Here is a 17,844-nt window from a genome sequence, read left to right on the forward strand (position 1 = left end):
TAGATCTCACATGCCACAACTAATAGTTCACATGCAGCAACTGAAGATCCTCCATGCACCAACTAGAAAATCCCACATGCCACAGCTAAAAAAATAATTGAAACGTAGTCAGAGTAATCCATATTCACAATCCATAAACCATACTCTACAGTCAAAACATTATACATATTGAATATTTATTTCATAATTGATCTGTAAAAGATGCTTCCCAGGTGGCTCAGTGGTAAAGAATCTGCCTGCCAATGCAGGAGATGCAGGTTCGATCTCTGGGTCAGGGAGATCTCCTGGAGTAGGAAATGGCAACCCACTCCAGTATTCTTGCCTGGAAAATTCCACAGACAGAGGAGCCAAGTGGGTTATAGTCCATGGGGTTGCATGAGTTGGACACAACTGAGCACACACCCAAGTACAAGGAATTGATCTATAATTCTGTTTGGATGACTAAGGGAAGACAAAGTATGTGTGATGGAAAAGGAAATTTAAGAGCTACATCTCCTTCTTTTCTATTTTTTATAATTTTATTTATTTCCATTCATTTATTTTTGGCTGTGCTGGGTCTTCATTGTTGCGTGAGCTTTTTTTTTCCCCTAGTTGCATTGCAGTGGCTCCTCTTGGTTGTGGAGCATAGGCTCTAGGGCACATGGGCTTCAGTAAGTTGTAGAACGTAGGATCAACAGTTGTGATTTCCTTTCTCTGGAGTACAAGACTCAGTAGTTGTAGCACATGGGCTTAGTTACTCCAAGACATGTGGGATCTCCACAGATAAGGGATCGAAACTTGTGTCTCCTGTATTGGCAGGAAGATTCTTTACCACTGAGTCAGCAGGGAAGCCCCTACATCTTCTAGGTTTTTTTCCATCTCCTTCTATTTTAAATGTAAATAGGAATTTAAAAAATTCCTATTGGCCTTCACAGCCAAGAGCTGTAAGAAATAAATTTCTGTTGTTTATATGCCCTTCCCCCAATTTTAAAATTAGATCATCTGTATTGGTCAAAATATGGAAGGAAATATTAGGGACAAAAAGCCTGATAAACCAGTAGTTGCCTTTGGGGGGTGGGAATCAGGGGTGGTAAGGGGAGGGGAGAAGATTACCTTTTATTTTTTAAACTTGTCATACTACCGCACAATTGCATTAATCGCACACGCTAGTAAAGTAATGCTCAAAATTCTCCAAGCCAGGCTTCAGCAGTACGTATAACTGTGAACTTCCAGATGTTCAAGCTGGTTTTAGAAAAGGCAGAGCAACCAGAGATCAAATTGCCAACATCCGATGGATCATCGAAAAAGAGAGTTCCAGAAAAACATCTATTTCTGCTTTTTTGACTATGCCAAAGCCTTTGACTTTGTGGATCACAATAAACTGTGGAAAATTCTGAAAGAGATGGGAATATCAGACCACCTGACTTGCCTCCTGAGAAACCTGTATGCAGGTCAGGAAGTGACAGTTAGAACTGGACATGGAACAACAGACTGGTTCCAAATAGGAAAAGGAGTACAATACTGTCACCCTGCTTATTTAATTTCTATGCAGAGTACATCATGAGAAACTCTGGGCTGGATGAAGCACAAGCTGGAATCAAGATTGCCAGGAGAAATATCAATAACCTCAGATATGCAGATGACACCACCCTTATGGCAGAACGTGAAGAAGAACTAAAGAGCCTCTTGATAAAGGTGAAAGAGGAGAGTGAAAAAGTTGGCTTAAAATACATGTAAATTTTTAAGCCAAAACGTTGGCTCGACATTCAGAAAACTAAGATCATGGCATCTGGTCCCATCACTTCATGGCAAATAGATGGGGAAACAGTGGGAACAGTGGCTGACTTTATTTTGGGGGGCTCCAAAATCACTGCAGATAGTGATTGCAGCCATGAAATTAAAAGACACTTGCTCATTGGAAGGGAAGTTATGACCAACCTGGACAGCATATTAAAAAGCAGAGACATTACTTTGCCGACAAAGGTCCATCTAGTCAAGGCTATGGTTTTTCCAGTGGTCATGCATGGATGTGAGAGTTGGACTATAAAGAAAGTTGAGCGCCATAGAACTGATGCTTTTGAACTGTGGTGTTGGAGAAGACTCTTGAGAGTCCCTTGGACTGCAAGGAGATCCAACAGTTCATCCTAAAGGAGATCAGTCCTGGGTGTTCATTGGAAGGACTGATGCTGAAGCTGAAACTCAAATATTTTGGCCACCTGATGTGAAGAGCTGACTCATTTGAAAAGACCCTGATGCTGGGAAAGATTGAGGGCAGGAAGAGAATGGGATGACAGAGGATGAGATGGTTGGATGGCATCACCGACTCAATGGACATTGGTTTGGATGAACTCTGGAAGTTGGTGATGGACATGGAGGCCTGGCGTGCTGTGATTCACGGGGTCGCAAAGAGTCGGACATGACTGAGCGACTGAACTGAACTGAACATTTAGTTGATTTTGAAAAATTATTTACACGTATTTTTCTATTCAAAATGTGTTTTCAGAATAGTAACTGAGGAACTTCCCTGGTGGTCTAGTGGTTAAAAATCTGCCTTGCCATGCAGGAGAAGCATGTTTGATTCCTGATCAGAGAACTAAGATCTCAGGTGTCTCAGAGGAACTAAGCCCATGAGCCAGAAGAGAGTCCATGCACTAAAACCAGGACCTGAAATAGTCAAATAAATAAATAACAGAATTGTTTTTTTTTAAAGGAAATAAAATTTAAAATTGCAGAAAAACTGAATTTTTTCAGTTTTTGAATTCATGAATTCATCACCATCCTAGGTCCAGACATCACTCAGAAGCCAGAGCTGTTAGCCCTAAAAGCAGCAGCATCTCTGCAGAACAGACACACATTAACCAAGCTCAGGAGAGTAATATTTCAAATGAGATGCCAATTCATTAAGTTATAAGGGGAAGCAGGGCTTTGAAGCAGACTGGATCTTCTTGTTCACTGATGAGTGCATTCTCTCCCTGTGGGCGGATCTACATAGGGAACAGTGTGGTTTTCAGCAGGTTGCTTGGTGATCCAGAGCACAAGTGAAGTGGGGAGGGGGCAGTGAATTGGGTAGTTTCAAAGAATGATGTTTCCATCTCCCTTGTTCCTGGGCCAGCATCTTTGTCCCCAGATGGGGCTAGGATGACACTCTGGTGATTGCTTCTTGATCTCTTTTCGTTGATTGTCCAGACTCCTCCTTACTAGCACCTTCTCTTTAGTTGTATCGATACCTTTATTCAGGTTACAGTCTAGACTGAGCCTGACAGTGATTCTGTTTCCAGTAGGTAGACTGGCACATCTCTACTTTAAAGCATTAGAGACTTGTCTCCAAACAGACAACACATTTACAAAGCACCCCCAATGTGTCAGGCTCTGTTCTAAACTCTGGAGTTGCAGCAGTCAAGGTTGACATCTGTCCCAGCCCTCAATGAGCTTACAGTCTGGTGAGGAAAACAATGTATGCAATGTGAAGGAGCAGCCTAACTCTCAGAAGACAACTTAATTTACTTTATTCTAGTTCTTGAGGTGAGGGCACATCCTGGTTGTCTCCAGAAAACACCTACTACAACGCACCATGGGGAGGGGCTGTTGAGTAATGAATCTCATCTTGATAGGGAAAGAAGATCCATTTCTCAAGCACATAGTCCCAGCCTCCCGTGGATTCTATACCCCAAATCTTCCCAGTAAAATGATTTTCTGCTTAAATGCATCTGTCATTTGTAACCAAGAACTCGGACTAGTACAGCAACCATTTCAGATATCTGTAGACCAGAGAACAAGTTCCCAAAAGACAGTTCCAACCCCTCTGCCTCAGGGCTGCAACCAACCTGGAACCTTTCTGATCTGTGCCTTCCATTCAGCACAAAGCAGGACACACAGGCTGTCTCAATAAAATCTGGTTGGCTGAGTCACTTAGTAAGTTCAATCACAAGCTGTTCTATGTACTTAAATTGCAAAGCTAGTAAGAACTAGTTGCTGCCTTCAAAGATGTCCACATGCACCTTCAAGCTAACATATGCAAAACTGAGGCTGTCGTCTTTCTTTCCTTTTCTGTCAACTTGTATATCAACTCATACTTAGTGTCTCATGCTCCAGCCACACTGAACTGTTTGCACATCTCACATCCCTCTGCTGGGATTTCAACAGTGAGTAGCTTGGTGTTCTTAGAGCACAGCTGTGGGAAAGAAAGACAGCAGGTAATTGGGCTGCTGCTTGTAGACCAGACCTTGAAGGCCAGTTAGAGCATTCTAGATGTATTGACTGCTATCCCAGGTTACTTTCCTTGGTCTGAACAGAATACCCCATAGTTTAGCTTTTCCTCTTCTACTGAAGGAAGTCTGCATAGAAGAGGGTACAAGGTTTATATGTCCATCATCTTGGCCAGAGATGCAGCTGCAATCGAAGTTCTCATTTTACAGATAATAGAGGCTTCAAAGGACTTGACTGTAGAGCTAGCGAGTAGCAAAACAAAGGCTTGAATGAAGTTTCCAGACTCCAAATTCCCATTCTTTCCTGTATTAGGACAGCTCATACAGAGTGTTTTGTGTGTGTTTGAGGTAGGGGAATCGCCCTGATCTGTTCTTGGGGGAAAATTCTCCTTATCACCCATACCAGGGGCTAAGTTTGTTCTGCTTGCCTCTCCTGACCTAGTTCCCTTCCCTAGATACTGTATCTCCATAAATCCTCACAACAGTCCTGTGAGGTATTACCATCCCTTCATTATTATAGATGAGACTGAAGCTCAGAAAGTTTAAATTTCAGGCTCCAAAGTTTAAATTTCAGGCTCCGGAATCTTCACCACCTTGCTTCGCTGAGGTCCGTCCAGTTTGGGGAACACCAAGTTGATGAAACGGGGGCCGAAGGGTGATGGATGAAGACGGTGCCGGGGACCCGGCTGGGGTTTAAGGCTGAGGACCAGCAGGTGGCGCGGTGGAGGTGCGGCTGCCCCGTCCTACCTCACCCCTCGCAGGCCAGATGTACCAGAACTAAACGGGGCGAGCTCGGGGAAGTAGGCTCGCGGGGCGGGGAGTAATTTTCCTGAACCCAGAGTCTTCAAGGAGCTCCGTTCTCGTTCGGCCTCCAGAGGACCTCCCGAGCCTCGCTAAAGAGTCACGAGCCCAGCGGGCGACCGCCGGGCCGCATCAGCCAGCAGCCAGCTCGGCGCGCCCCCCTGTGCAATTCATTTGATAGGCCTGGGACTTCACAGCCCCCACCTGTCGACCGAGGAGGCGGGGCGTGGGCGGGGCTTGTCCCGTAGGGCCCGCCCCCTGTCCCTGAGCCGCGGGCGCGCGACGAGATATAAGGCAGCCTGGAAACAATGCGCCTGCATCTCGCGCTCCCGCGCCGCTCCCGGGAGCGTCCGCGCCGCCGTGCGCGAGCGAGGGCGGGAGCGCGCGCTGGGGGGCTAAAGCCTGTGTGCGGGCCTCGCACTCGGTGGCGCGCATGTGCAAGTGTGCGGGCTGCTTCGCTGCCCCGAGCGGGCGGGGAGCCGGTCCGCTCCAGGTGGCCGGTGGCGGGAGCGAGGTGAGGCTGCGGGCAGCCTGGGAACGGGCGCGGGTCCCGGGGGACGGGCTGAAGTCTGCCTTCTGGGCACAGCGCGCCCCCGCCCGACCCGGCCGGGCCCTCGGAGCTGCGCTCCGGGCGGCGCTGGCAAAGTTTGCTTTGAACTCGCTCCCTGCAGCCTAGTCCGCGCGCTGTGAGCTGCTTCCCCAGGCACGCTGACCCGGGGCCGGGCTGCCCGGGACGCTAGGGAAGGGCGCGGGCTCCAAGCCGTGAGGTTGGAGAGGTACGAGAGCCTGGCAGCCAGCTCTACTGGGGGGCCGGGGGACCCCTCCCTCCCTGGGCCCGCACCTGGGTCAGCACGTCCCCCTTCCCTCCCGCAGGGAGCGGACATGGACTTCGACTCGTACCAGCACTATTTCTACGACTATGACTGCGGAGAGGATTTCTACCGCTCCACGGCGCCCAGCGAGGACATCTGGAAGAAATTCGAGCTGGTGCCGTCGCCCCCCACGTCGCCGCCCTGGAGCTCTGGTCCCGGCGACGGAGACGCGGGCCCTGGAATTGGTCCTCCGGAACCATGGCCCGGAGGGGGCGCCGGGGACGATGCAGAATCCCGGGGTCACTCGAAAGCTTGGGGCAGGAACTACGCTTCCATCATCCGCCGAGACTGCATGTGGAGCGGCTTCTCGGCCCGGGAACGGCTGGAGAGAGCGGTGAGCGACAGGCTCGCCGCTGGCGCGCCCCGGGGGAACCCGCCCAAGGCGCCCGCCGTCCCGGAGTGCGCTCCCAGCCTCGAAGCCGGCAACCCGGCGCCCGCTGCCCCCTGTCCGCTGGGCGAGCCCAAGACCCAGGCCTGCTCGGGGTCCGAGAGCCCAAGCGACTCGGGTAAGGACCGCCCCGGGTCATCCAAGAGGGGGCACCCCATGGGTGGCCAAACCTCTGCCGCTGAGGTCAGGCACTGGGTCTGCGCAAGCCCTTCCGCCATCTCCCTCTCCCTCTGGCTGAAGCTGCCGGTGTAGCCCCCAGCGGTGTCTGTCTGGCACGTGGGAGTGTTAGTAAACAGTTTGAAGAAGTGGCGTGGGAGCCAGCGTCCCTTTGATGATGATTGGAGCCCCAGGGGACAAGGGAGACAGGGTGAGGCTTGGCGCTTAAGGGAGAACAATACGGGGATTGGACCATAGGGGATTTCTGCCCTCCGAAGGCTGGAAGGGGTCCCTTAAGGGTCACTCCAGACTTGAATTTTTTGTTGCTGTCTCTTTCTCTGGGAAACTCACTACCCTGGGGAGAGAAGCTGAGAAGCCTTTTGTGCAAAGCCAAAGCCTTCATCCTTTAAAAAACCTGGTCTCCTGCCTGCTTTATTTTAACATGACAATAATGGCTCCTGCTGCATCCCCCCTCTTACCACGTATTCATCCTCACCTTCACCCATGAGACAGGTAGTGGAGGAATGACTGCTCCCCATTAACAGATGAAAAAACCGAGGCTTAGAAATAGGAAATCACCAGAAGTGAACGCCAGCTTCCTGCCATCCAGCCAGCTTCTTTTGCTCAATCCTCCATCCCAACCAGGCACTTTTCTGATGTTTAGAGGAACTTATTGGTAGATTATCTGAGAAGTGGTACATCTTGCCATTTTGCTCTGGCCTGAGGTGGGAAGGTGTTCCTCTAGGACAATTCATCTGAGGGCTTTCAGCTGCTTCATTTGTATTCAACAAATGTTCACTGGCCTCTACTTTGTGCTAAGCTCTGAGGTTAGTGCTGGGGGTCACAGATATGGAGCTCCAGGCTCCCCTTTCCCATCCTTGAATGCAAGTGTACATCTCACTGAGCACAGCCTGCTGCATCTGTGACACTAGACTATGTTGTTCTTAGCCTAACCTCTTCTTCGTGGTGCCCATGAGAAATACTGGGGAGGATGTTTTATAGGGTGCACACTGAGGCTTTTGTCAGATAAATCAGGACTGAAAACTCAAGTAGCTTTTAAGAATAATTTACATGACCATTTACAGGGAACTGGGGAATGGGTATGGAGGTTGTCATACACTTAAGGGTGAGCATAAGGAAGGAAACACAAAGAATTAAAAGTCAATTTTTTTTTCCGGTTCACTATGTTAAGGTCATTTTTAACCTGCTTGCTTTTTACACCAAGACCTTCTGTTTGTTTAATGGCTGGAATGGGAACTTTGAGATCAAGAAACCAATAAAGATGTATTTCTACAAAAGCTGATGGAATGGTAGAGTGGAAAGTGCATTGTTTCGGGAATCTGAAGATCTTAGTTTTAGATCCAGAATGTTATAAAGGTGCTGTGTGGACTTGGCTGACCTGAGTCTCAGTTTCTGCTTTTGCACGTTAGGGAGTTTGACCTGATCATCCAGCTGAGGACATGTCCTTGTCTGGGTAGAGTTAGACGCTGCTCTCTGAAATGGAGAATGGTGTCTCATGAAATTTTTTTCTTAGGTAGAACCTTCCCCAACTATGGGGCTTAACCCTGAAGTATTAAAGGTTTGGGATGTGGGGAAACCTCCTGAATCATTTTCTAACCTGCCCTTTACCCTGAACCTGTTTGCAAGCTCCTGGTTCACTCACAGGCCACATGGCCCAGAACAAAATGCAACAGATTGCAAACAATGAGGGGGGTGGGGAGAGTGACTGACGGCAAAGCTCAGCCAATAGGGGCTAGGGGCTGAGTAAGACCGCATTCCAAACTCCGCTCAGACAGCCAATCACAGGTCTTGGGGCCAGGAGGGCTGAATGGTCAGGTTTTATTAATGGAGAAATAATGCGATTGTCCACACAATGGAAGCCTTCCTGACAAAGGGGCTCAAGCTTCGTGATTTGCGAAAGAGGCCGAGAACTGAGCTCTTCTGTTGTCAGGCTGAAATGCATAAAGGTGGCCTTCTCTGTGGGGGCTGCAAAACAGTGCGGAGCAGTAACGTTCTCCCCTAATTGTCCCTCTCCTGGCTGGGGTAACCTAAGAGATCTTGGAGTAAGGGAATGATAGAGGCAAGTCCAGGTGGTGCTAGTGTTTTGGCCCCTGTATCAAGACATTCCCTTGCCGCTCAATTCCTGCCCCCAACTCCTGACCCCCTAGCACAGGTAGCTTGGAAATGGTCTTTTGTACCTTTGTGAAGTTCCTGCAGCTTCTGCCGACCTGTGATTACAAATCCAATCCTCTTAAGGTCCAGGGAAGCGGGTGGGGCAGGCGACCTAAATGATGGATGACTTTAGAAGCCCATTGAACCCAGGAGCAAAATGCTCCTAAGGGAAACCCTTTCCCTCCCCTCTGTGGGTGAGGAGGGATGGGTTGTAGCCCTCCCTTCTCTGACTCTTCTGCTGAAAGGGATGGCAGAATAGAGAGGTGGGGGAATAATAGGATTTATAACTTGTGAAAAGTAACAATTCCCAAGTGCTGGCTGTGCTGGGCCGGAACAAAGGGCAGCTCTGCCCACAGACCCCTCATTTACAATTCTGATGGGGTATGAAAGAGCCCGACTGGGGAAGATCTTTATAGTTAAAACTTTGTCCCAGGCCGATAGCTCTTTCTCTCCATCCCGTCAGTGGGGGAGGGGAGAGCCTGTGCAGACTGGGGGCTGTTGGCTTGGGTCTGCCTTTTGTTCTTATCTAAGCCTTGCTGTGCAAAGAGAAACTGGAGAATATTTTCCTTCCTGCTTATTTCCCTTCCTTTCCTTCATACCACCCTTAGCCTTGATACAACTGAATCAGTTGTCTTTCTCCCCACTTGAATTTGTTTACATCTAAATTGGGAAGATGTTACCTCCTTTCCCAAACTCCAGCATGGGGTCTGTGTATGTGTTTCTCATGGAGTGTTTCTTCTTGATCTCTCTGACAGAGGGTGAAGAAATTGACGTTGTGACAGTGGAGAAGAGGCAGTCCCTGGGTGTCCGGAAGCCGGTCACCATCACAGTGCGAGCAGACCCTTTGGACCCCTGCATGAAACACTTCCACATCTCCATCCATCAACAACAGCACAACTATGCGGCCCGTTTTCCTCCAGAAAGCTGCTCCCAAGGAGAGGCTCCAGAGCCAGGGCCCCATGAAGACGGTCTGGAGAGAGATGCACCGGAGGAAAAGGAAGATGAGGCAGATGAAGAAATTGTGAGTCCCCCACCGGTAGAAAGCGAGCCTTCCCAGTCCTGCAACCCCAAACCTGTCAGTTCCGACACTGAGGACGTGACCAAGAGGAAGAACCATAACTTCCTGGAGCGCAAAAGGCGGAATGACCTCCGTTCCAGGTTCTTGGCCCTGAGGGACCAGGTCCCTACCCTGGCCACCTGCTCCAAGGCCCCCAAAGTAGTGATCCTGAGCAAGGCCTTGGAATACTTGCAAGCCCTAGTGGGAGCCGAGAAGAGGATGGCTACGGAGAAAAGACAGCTCCGGTGTCGGCAGCAACAGCTGCAGAAGAGAATCGCGTACCTCAGTGGCTACTAACTGACCAAAAAGTCTGACTGCTCTGTCTTCACGGAGACCCAAGTTTATTTTTTAACCTCCCCTCTCCCCCTTAGGAATTTGCACATTTCGGTTCAGGTGGGGCGGCCTGGACAATAGATTCCCAGAATGCATTGCAGCCGGTGCACACACATGAAGGGCTCGCATTCTTGGAAACCTTGCAACCCGGCTCGCCCTCTGCCCTGACTTGCGGGAGCGCTGTGGCTTCTCTGGCGCCTTTGGCTTCTCAGGCGGGCAGCACTGAGGAGACTTGGGGTCTATTGAGCTCACTAGCTCCGAAGAAAAGCCTGACAGATGCTATGCAACAGGTGGTGGACGTTGTCAGGGGGCTCCAGCCTGCATGAAATCTCACACTGCGGATGAGCCTTGGACTGAGAAAGGATGCTCCCACTGGTGTCTCTGGGGTGATGCTAGGACAGCTGGGCCTGGACGCTCTCCCCGGGCTCCTTTTTCCAGGAGACATACGAGCTGTCTTGAGTGAAGACGAGCTCTCAGACTTGATCAACAGGGACCATTACCTCACTGTCAGACACTTTACAGTAGCTGAGGAATCGGAAACCTTTAACATATATATATTCCCATGTTCATTGACACCCCCTCCTCCCACTCTCCATGCTGCGATCTTGAGAACTTTTAAAGAGCTTGGCCTTTTAGATTCTTTATCTTAAGGCCCTCCCGGCCCTTTCCTCTGAGGGCAGAGACCATCCCATCCTCACCAGAAACTTTTTTGGTTTCCTTCCACCTTTGTTATGCAGTGGGCTCTGAGGCCATTTCCCACAGGTCAGAAATACTTCCCCAGGACACAGGGCAAAGGGTCCCAGCCTGTGGCCGAGGGAAGGTTTGGAGTCCTGGCTGTGAACTTGTTCCCGTCCCAGGTGTTTTCCATCTTGGAAATCCTCTCAAAGCAGATGTCAGGCACCTGAGGGGGAAGAGCTATACCACTTCCTCTTTCCCTCCTCCCTCTCATCTCAACCTCTGACTGATAAGTTTGAAGTTCTACTCAGTTCAGTTCAGTTGCTCAGTTGTGTCCGACTCTTTGCAACCCGATGGACTGCAACCAGGCCTCCCTGTCCATCACCAACTTCCAGAGTTTACTCAAACTCATTGAGTTGGTGATGCTAGAACCATACAAACTGTGCTTCTCTTGCAACTCCAAGGAGCTTGCTGTCTCTGTAGCCACCCTTGGGCCCTCTGCCAGCCTGACGTGAGTCAGAATCCCATTCCCAGAATCTGGGCCTTATTGCAGTTCTTACTGGGAGAGCTGCTGGGACTCATCCAGTGCTCCAGAAGGCGGATGAGCTTCCTGGTGGGTTTGTAAGAAGCTTCCAGGAGCTCTGCTCAGTGGACCATGATGGGTTTTACCCAACTGGGCTCAGCCTCTCCAGGTGGATTCCAGGCACAGCCTCTGGTCTGAGAAAGTCACCTAACCCAACAAGTGTCATGTGGGCAACCCTAAGTCTAGCCTGGAAGAAAGATTGGCCCTTCTAGCACTACGCTCAGGGCAGCAGGTGCCTACTGGATGGGGGTTTGAAAATGGGGGAGGGAAGGATGCTAGAGCGCTATATGTGCTTCTGGGAAGCCAGCTGCTACTTCTAAACCTGTTATGCACAATGGTCTGTTCCTGAGGTTGCTTCCTGGCCTCAGAGAACCCCAATGGAACTTTGCAAAAAGCCCCCTGCTTCTGGAGCTTGGTTTTGGGGAGCCAACTGACTTCTGGAACTGTCTTTGGAGAACAGGTGGGATGTAGGTTATTGATGTCTTACCTAAAGAGCTCGTGTTTTATAAGCTGCTGTTGGGTATTATGCTGGGAGCAGTCTTCTTTTTAATACTGTATTTTTGTATGCCTTTTGCAAAGTGGTGTTAATTGTTTTTGTACAAGAAAAAAAAACTCTGGGGCAATTCTCCTGTTGCAAAAGTCTGATTTATTTTAAAAGGCAGGTTTACCTGAAATTTTGTATTTAGTTGTGAATACTGATTGCCTGATTTTAAAATGTTGCCTTCTAGGACATCTTCTAATAAAAGATTTCTCAAATGTGTCAGAGTGGGGGGGGGGGGGTGCAGCTTATGCCCACCATGTCCCCCAGAACCAAAGGACTCTGTTTTTTAGGGTAGCCACAAGTGATCTCTAATCATGTTGCTAACCTGGTCACTCCACCCTGGGTTCCTGAAATGCCATTTCAAACATGTCTAAACAACGTAAGTTCAGCACTCAGTAAACACGAAATTGTCTTGTGAATTCCAGAGTGCTGAATCTGTATCTTAGAAGGCTTGAAATCCTGGTGTTCCACCATTAACTCATTCTGTGCCTTTTACCTTTATCTGAAAGCCCTAGTTTCCCTACTTGTAAAATGGGGATAAATGCTACTTCCCAAGGGATTGTTGTTACTTAGTTGCTAAGTCGCATCCACCTCTTTTGCAACCCTATGAACTGTATAGCTTGCCAGGCTCCTCTGTCCATGAGATTTCCCAGGTAAGCATACTGGAGTAAGTTGCCATTGCCTTCTCCAGGGGATCAAATTCATGTCTCCTGCATTGGCAGGCAGACTCTTTACAACTGAGCCACGAGGGAAGCTTACCACTGGGGATTAGCAGACATTAAATGTAGACTTTTTCTTTTTCAGCTGCAAGGCTTGTGGGATCTTAGTTCTCCTACCAGGGACTGAACCTGGGCCATTGGTAGTGACAGTGCAGAGTCTTAATCACTGGACCACCGGAGTATAGCCTTTAAACTGCTTTAAACTATAAAGGCTTAAATCTTTTCAGGTGGTACTTTTCTTGCCATAGGTATTTTGGATGTGAGGGCGATCTGGTTGTGACATCTGTCACCCCACTGATCGCCAGGGTTGATTCGGCTGATCTGGCTGGCTAGGCGGGTGTCCCCTTCCTCCCTCACCGCTCCATGTGTGTCCCTCCCGAAGCTGCGCGCTCGGTCGAAGAGGACGACCATCCCCGATAGAGGAGGATTGGTCTTCAGTCAAGGGTATACGAGTAGCTGCGCTCCCCTGCTAGAACCTCCAAACAAGCTCTCAAGGCCATAGGTATTTTAATACCTTTTTTTTTTTAACCATGCCTACCGCCTTGTGGGCTTCCCAGGGGGTACTAGTGATAAAAGAACCTGCCTGCCAGTGCAGGAGACAGAAGAGATGTGGGTTCGATTCCTAGGTTGGAAGATCTCCAGGGATTGGGAAGATCCCCAGAGAAGGGAATGGCAACCCACTCTAGTATTCTTGCCTGGAGAATCCGCATGGACAGAGGAGCCTGGAGGGCTACAGTCCATAGGGTCACAAAAAGTCAGACATGATTGAAGTGACTGAGCATGCATGCATGCACTGCCTTGCAGGATCTTGATTCCCTGACCAGGGATCAAACCCATGCTGCCTGCAATGGAAGCACAGAGTCCTAACCACTGGGCAACCAGGGAGTTCCCTTGCAGGATGTCTTTTTTAAAATTTTATGAGAATCAGTGATAGGATGTGATTTTTTTTTTCTTTCTCCTTTGATTAATACAGGAATATAGTTCTCAGAAATTTGCCCTAAATGCAAGAGGGGAGACTTTAATAATAGCCACTCTTGATGGAGCACTGCCTATGTCTAAGCACCACGCTCCTTCCTACATGTTAGACCACACCAATCACGTGCCAGGACTACAGAAGGGGGAACCGAGGTTCTAAGAGTGAAACGTAACTGCCCAACGTTACACAGCTAGTAACTAAATGAGTTCAAGGGATTTGAAGCCAGCTCTGCCTACCTCTAGAGCCAGAGGTCTTCACCACCACATAATAATGATTAGCTTCTTTTGTTATCATGGGGTGTGTTGAGGAAGTAGACAGGGAATTTCATCACTTAACTGCTTGCTGGCATTCTCCTTGGGGCCACTGTGCCTGCCACTTATCAGGAAGAAGTGGAGCAAATGTCCTGTGACCAGCCACTCTGCCACATTTGTGGGTTGAGTAAGTTCGTCTTGCCCCAGAGAAGCCCCTTCTAGGACTGTGAAAGGAAAACAGGGGCAGGTCAGAAAAACCATGAGCATCATGGTAGGAGAAGGCCGCTGTATGTCATGTAATCCTGCCTTACAGCTGAGACCTGGGGCGATATTGCCCACCTGCATTCCTGTGAAGCCTGAGTCCAAAAGCTACTATAAATTCCTCACATTTACAAAGTGACTCTCCTCACAACCTGGTAAGTAAGCAATATCTGCCACTTGGTACTGGAGCCCAGACAGCTTTGTTTTTTGGCCACACCTTGTGGCTTGCGGGATCTTGGTTACCTGAGCAAGGATGGAACCCATGCCCCCTGCAGTGGAATGGAGTCCTAACCACTGGATCGCCAGGAACTCCCCGAGACAGGTTTCTTGCTCAAGGTCACAGAACAGAATCCAAATCCCCAAACCAGTCATCTGTCAGGTAAACTTCCCACTCCACCCCTATGACCCCTAGGTCCCCAAACCCAGGGCATAAATAGCTGTTTGATAAAAACAGACTTGGATTACTGGGATAATTTCCTTAAAACTCCATATCGCTCTTTTAGTTATAGTCACTCTGTTCCCACTGAATTAGAGTGGCTGTGCTGGATCTTCGTAGCTGTGTTCGGGCTTTCTCTAGTTGCGGCAACCAGGTTCTACTCTTCCTTGCAGTGCGAGGGCTTCTCATTGTGGTGGCCTCTCATTGCGGTGCATGGGCTCCAGAGTGCGGGCTCAGTAGTAGTGGCACATGGACTTAGTATCAGACCCACGTGCCCTCCATTGGCAGATGGATTCTTAACCACTGGACCAGCAGGGAAGTCCCCATTCTTCTGCTTTTGAGGCCATTTGTTAAGAAATGAGAATATTTGTAGGCGCTTCTGTCCCTTTACTAGACCTTGAAAAAATTCACGAGTCCTCAGTAAAATCCTAAGAACTCCTAGGTACAGAGCCTAAAGCTGATCCTAATGTTGCTTTACAAAGCTTAATTCTCACAATAACCTGGAGGAAAGAATGGTATCAGCCCCATTTCACAGGTGAGCAAATTGGAGCTCAGAGACATTGAAGTCATTTGTCTGAGCCCAGACAGCTAGTACAGACTGCCTGACTTGTCTGACTCTTAAGCTTCAGTTCCTTTGAGTCTGAAACTCTGCTGAGAAAGGAGTGGGAATAAAGCCATCTCCTGGGGGGAAGAAAGGGTGTTTCTGGAATGTGAAGTATTTTAAGCTCCTTCCTAGCTCACTTCTGCAGACTCCTACCTCTATCTTTGTCTGAAAATAGCCAGGAGTTTATTCCTGGATTTTGGAGAAAATTTTCTACAAATTAGGTTTGCCTCTGAATAGTACACCTAAGGGACTCCATACCCCTCCCAGAGATGTGGACGTAGGTAATAAGGAACAGCTGAGAAGACACACGTGGCATGGAAAAGAAAGGCCATCTGATCTGTTAGACAATCAAAGGCTAAATGGAGTGCTTAACTCCTGCCCCTACTGGTAGCTATTTTAGGGGGACTGAGACAGGTTGAACTATCTTAGAAGTGCTGAATTTGTCTTAAGTGCCCCTGGAGTCAGGATATTTCAGAATATGCACTTTAGAAGGAGAAGGGATGGGGGGGGGGGGGTGGTGGAGGGGCAGGTGGTGTGGGGAGGTGGGGGGTGGGGATGGTTTTGTTGATCTGGAAGGTGATAGGGAGTGTGAAAGAGGACTCAAAGGATAAGATAACCAGTGGGAGATGACTGGTGACTGGTGACCGGGGAGGGTAAAGTGGAGGTCTCTAAATACGTCAGCTAAAGTTCCATGGGGGTGTGGACATTTCTACTTTAAGCTTAGTGGGCAGCTCTTAATGTCTTTATTTAGAACTGCTGCTAAAGGGATCAACTGTATTAAGACTGGGCTTCCCAGGTGGCTCAGTGGGTAAAAAAAGTAAAGTGAAAGTGTTAGTCCCTCAGTCATGTCCTACTCTTTGGGATCCCATGGACTGAAGACCTCCGGGCTCCTCTGTCCATGGGATTTTCCAGGCAAGAATACTGGAGTAGGTAGCCAGTCCCTACTCCGGGGGATCAATAGAATCTGGATCTCCTGCATTGCAGGCAGATTCTTTACCATCTGAGCCACCAGGCCTGCAATGCAGGGGACCCAGGAGATGAGGGTTCCATCCTTGGATTGGGAAAATCCCCTGTAGGAGGGCATGGCAACCCGCCCCAATATTCTTGCCTGGAGAATTCCATAGACAGAGGAGCCTGGTGGGCTACAATGCATAGGGTCAAAAAGAGATGGACATGACTGAAGCAACTGAGCGTGCACGCACCTGTATTAAGATTGCCATTTTTTTTTTTTTTTTTTTTTTTGATGAGTAAATCTATATATGATCTTAAGGTCTCTAACCAGGTGAGTTATTAAACAATTAATACTCAGTGCCAGGGGTCAAGTTGGTGCCCAGGAAGTAACTGTTGAGTCACCTCTAAACTTGTGGGAAGTAGTATGGTTAGGTAACCTCCCACAACCAACAGAGCTCAGTTCCAAATCAAGCTCTCCATTTTCCAGCTTTGTGACCTTGGACAAATTATTTACTTCTCCCAGTCCCAATTTCCACATTTGTAAAACAAGTATAAATCATAGCACCTGCTTTTTAGGGTTGCAGTGAGCAATACTAAGTGCTCAGTAAATGATTAGTATTATTTAAACCATTTAACAGAGAAGGCAATGGCAACCCACTCCAGTACTCTTGCCTGGAAAATCCCATGGACGGAGGAGCCTGGTGGGCTGCAGTCCATGGGGTCCCTAGGAGTCGGACACGACAGAGCGACTTCACTTTCACTTTTCACTTTCATGCACTGGAGAAGGAAATGGCAACCCACTCCAGTGTTCTTGCCTGGAGAATCCCAGGGATGGGGGAGCCTGGTGGGCTGCCCTCTATGGGGTCGCACAGAGTCAGACATGACTGAGTGACAGCAGCAGCAGCAGCAACAGCAAACCATTAACAAGCCCCACCTAGAATACCAATTAATCATATTTAAAAGGTGATAGAAGGGATTGGTAAAATAAGAACTCTTCCCAGAAGGAGTACTTAAAATAATCTGGGGTGGATGTATTAATGCCTCAAGAAGCAATAAATCATCAGGGAAAGGAGTAGCTAGGATCTGGGGAGACTGAGATGAGCAGAGAAGGAAAGAAGGGCAAAGACCTGAGTCTGACTGGTCCACAGCATCCCATGCCCCATGGCAGGCAGGAGGTAGGAGTCTGTGATGCTGTTGCACATATGGGCCCTCCATTTGTCCTTACTGGGCACTGCGATGTCTTCAAACTGAGCTGGAGTCAATGACTCCGTTCAGTCATTAAATTCTCTAATGTGTATTTTTGTTCAGGCAGTGATCCTCAAACTTGGGTGGGCCTTAAGAATCTGGAGAAATGACAACTCACTCCAGTATTCTTGCTTGGGAAATTCCATGGACAGAGGCATCTGGTAGGCTAGTACCGTTCATGGGATTGCAAAAGGGTTGGACACAACTTAGCGACTAAACAACAAACAAATTCCTAAAACCTTGATGTAGTAGGTCAGGGCCAGGATAACCTGATAAGCTTGCTGATAAGCAAGGAGGAAGATGGAATCCTGTGGTCACACTTAGAAAAACACTGGAATAAGGGGTTAGAGCCAGGTCTTGTGGAGATACAAAAATATTCACAGAAGGTGCTATAGATGGCATAGTATAACGGTTAAGAACAGGGACTTGGGGTTACTACTTGTGTGATGTTTGGGCAAATCATTCAATCTCTCCAAGTCCTAGAAGTTTCCTTCTCTAAAGTGGATATAATATTAATACCTACCTCATAGGACTGTTGAAAAGATTAAAAATAAATTACTGTATGTAAGTGCTCAAAATAGTTCCTGCCACATAGTAAGAACAATGATATATGAAGTGATGGTTCCTTATGGAAGTTTC

General features: G+C 48.5%; 1 protein-coding gene across 1 annotated transcript; it reads left to right on the forward strand.

Annotated features, from left to right (window-relative positions):
* The first annotated feature begins 5,304 nt into the window (after window positions 1–5,304).
* MYCL (MYCL proto-oncogene, bHLH transcription factor) lies at window positions 5,305–11,920 on the forward strand. The gene is made up of 3 exons (XM_065930035.1): window positions 5,305–5,499; window positions 5,859–6,363; window positions 9,329–11,920. Exons 1-3 carry the CDS (start codon window positions 5,419–5,421, stop codon window positions 9,925–9,927), a joined length of 1,185 nt encoding a protein of 394 aa, XP_065786107.1. The 5' UTR covers window positions 5,305–5,418; the 3' UTR covers window positions 9,928–11,920.
* Window positions 11,921–17,844: the final 5,924 nt, after the last annotated feature.

Source organism: Muntiacus reevesi, chromosome 1 (genome assembly GCF_963930625.1).
Source record: "Muntiacus reevesi chromosome 1, mMunRee1.1, whole genome shotgun sequence".
NCBI lineage: Eukaryota > Metazoa > Chordata > Mammalia > Artiodactyla > Cervidae > Muntiacus > Muntiacus reevesi.

Coding starts and splice junctions, on each gene's coding strand:
- MYCL (XM_065930035.1), top strand. CDS start 5,419: ATGTGCAAGTGTGCGGGCTGCTTCGCTGCCCCGAGCGGGCGGGGAGCC. Junction 5,500..5,858: donor TGGCCGGTGGCGGGAGCGAG/GTGAGGCTGCGG, acceptor TCCCTCCCGCAG/GGAGCGGACATGGACTTCGA. Junction 6,364..9,328: donor CGAGAGCCCAAGCGACTCGG/GTAAGGACCGCC, acceptor TCTCTCTGACAG/AGGGTGAAGAAATTGACGTT.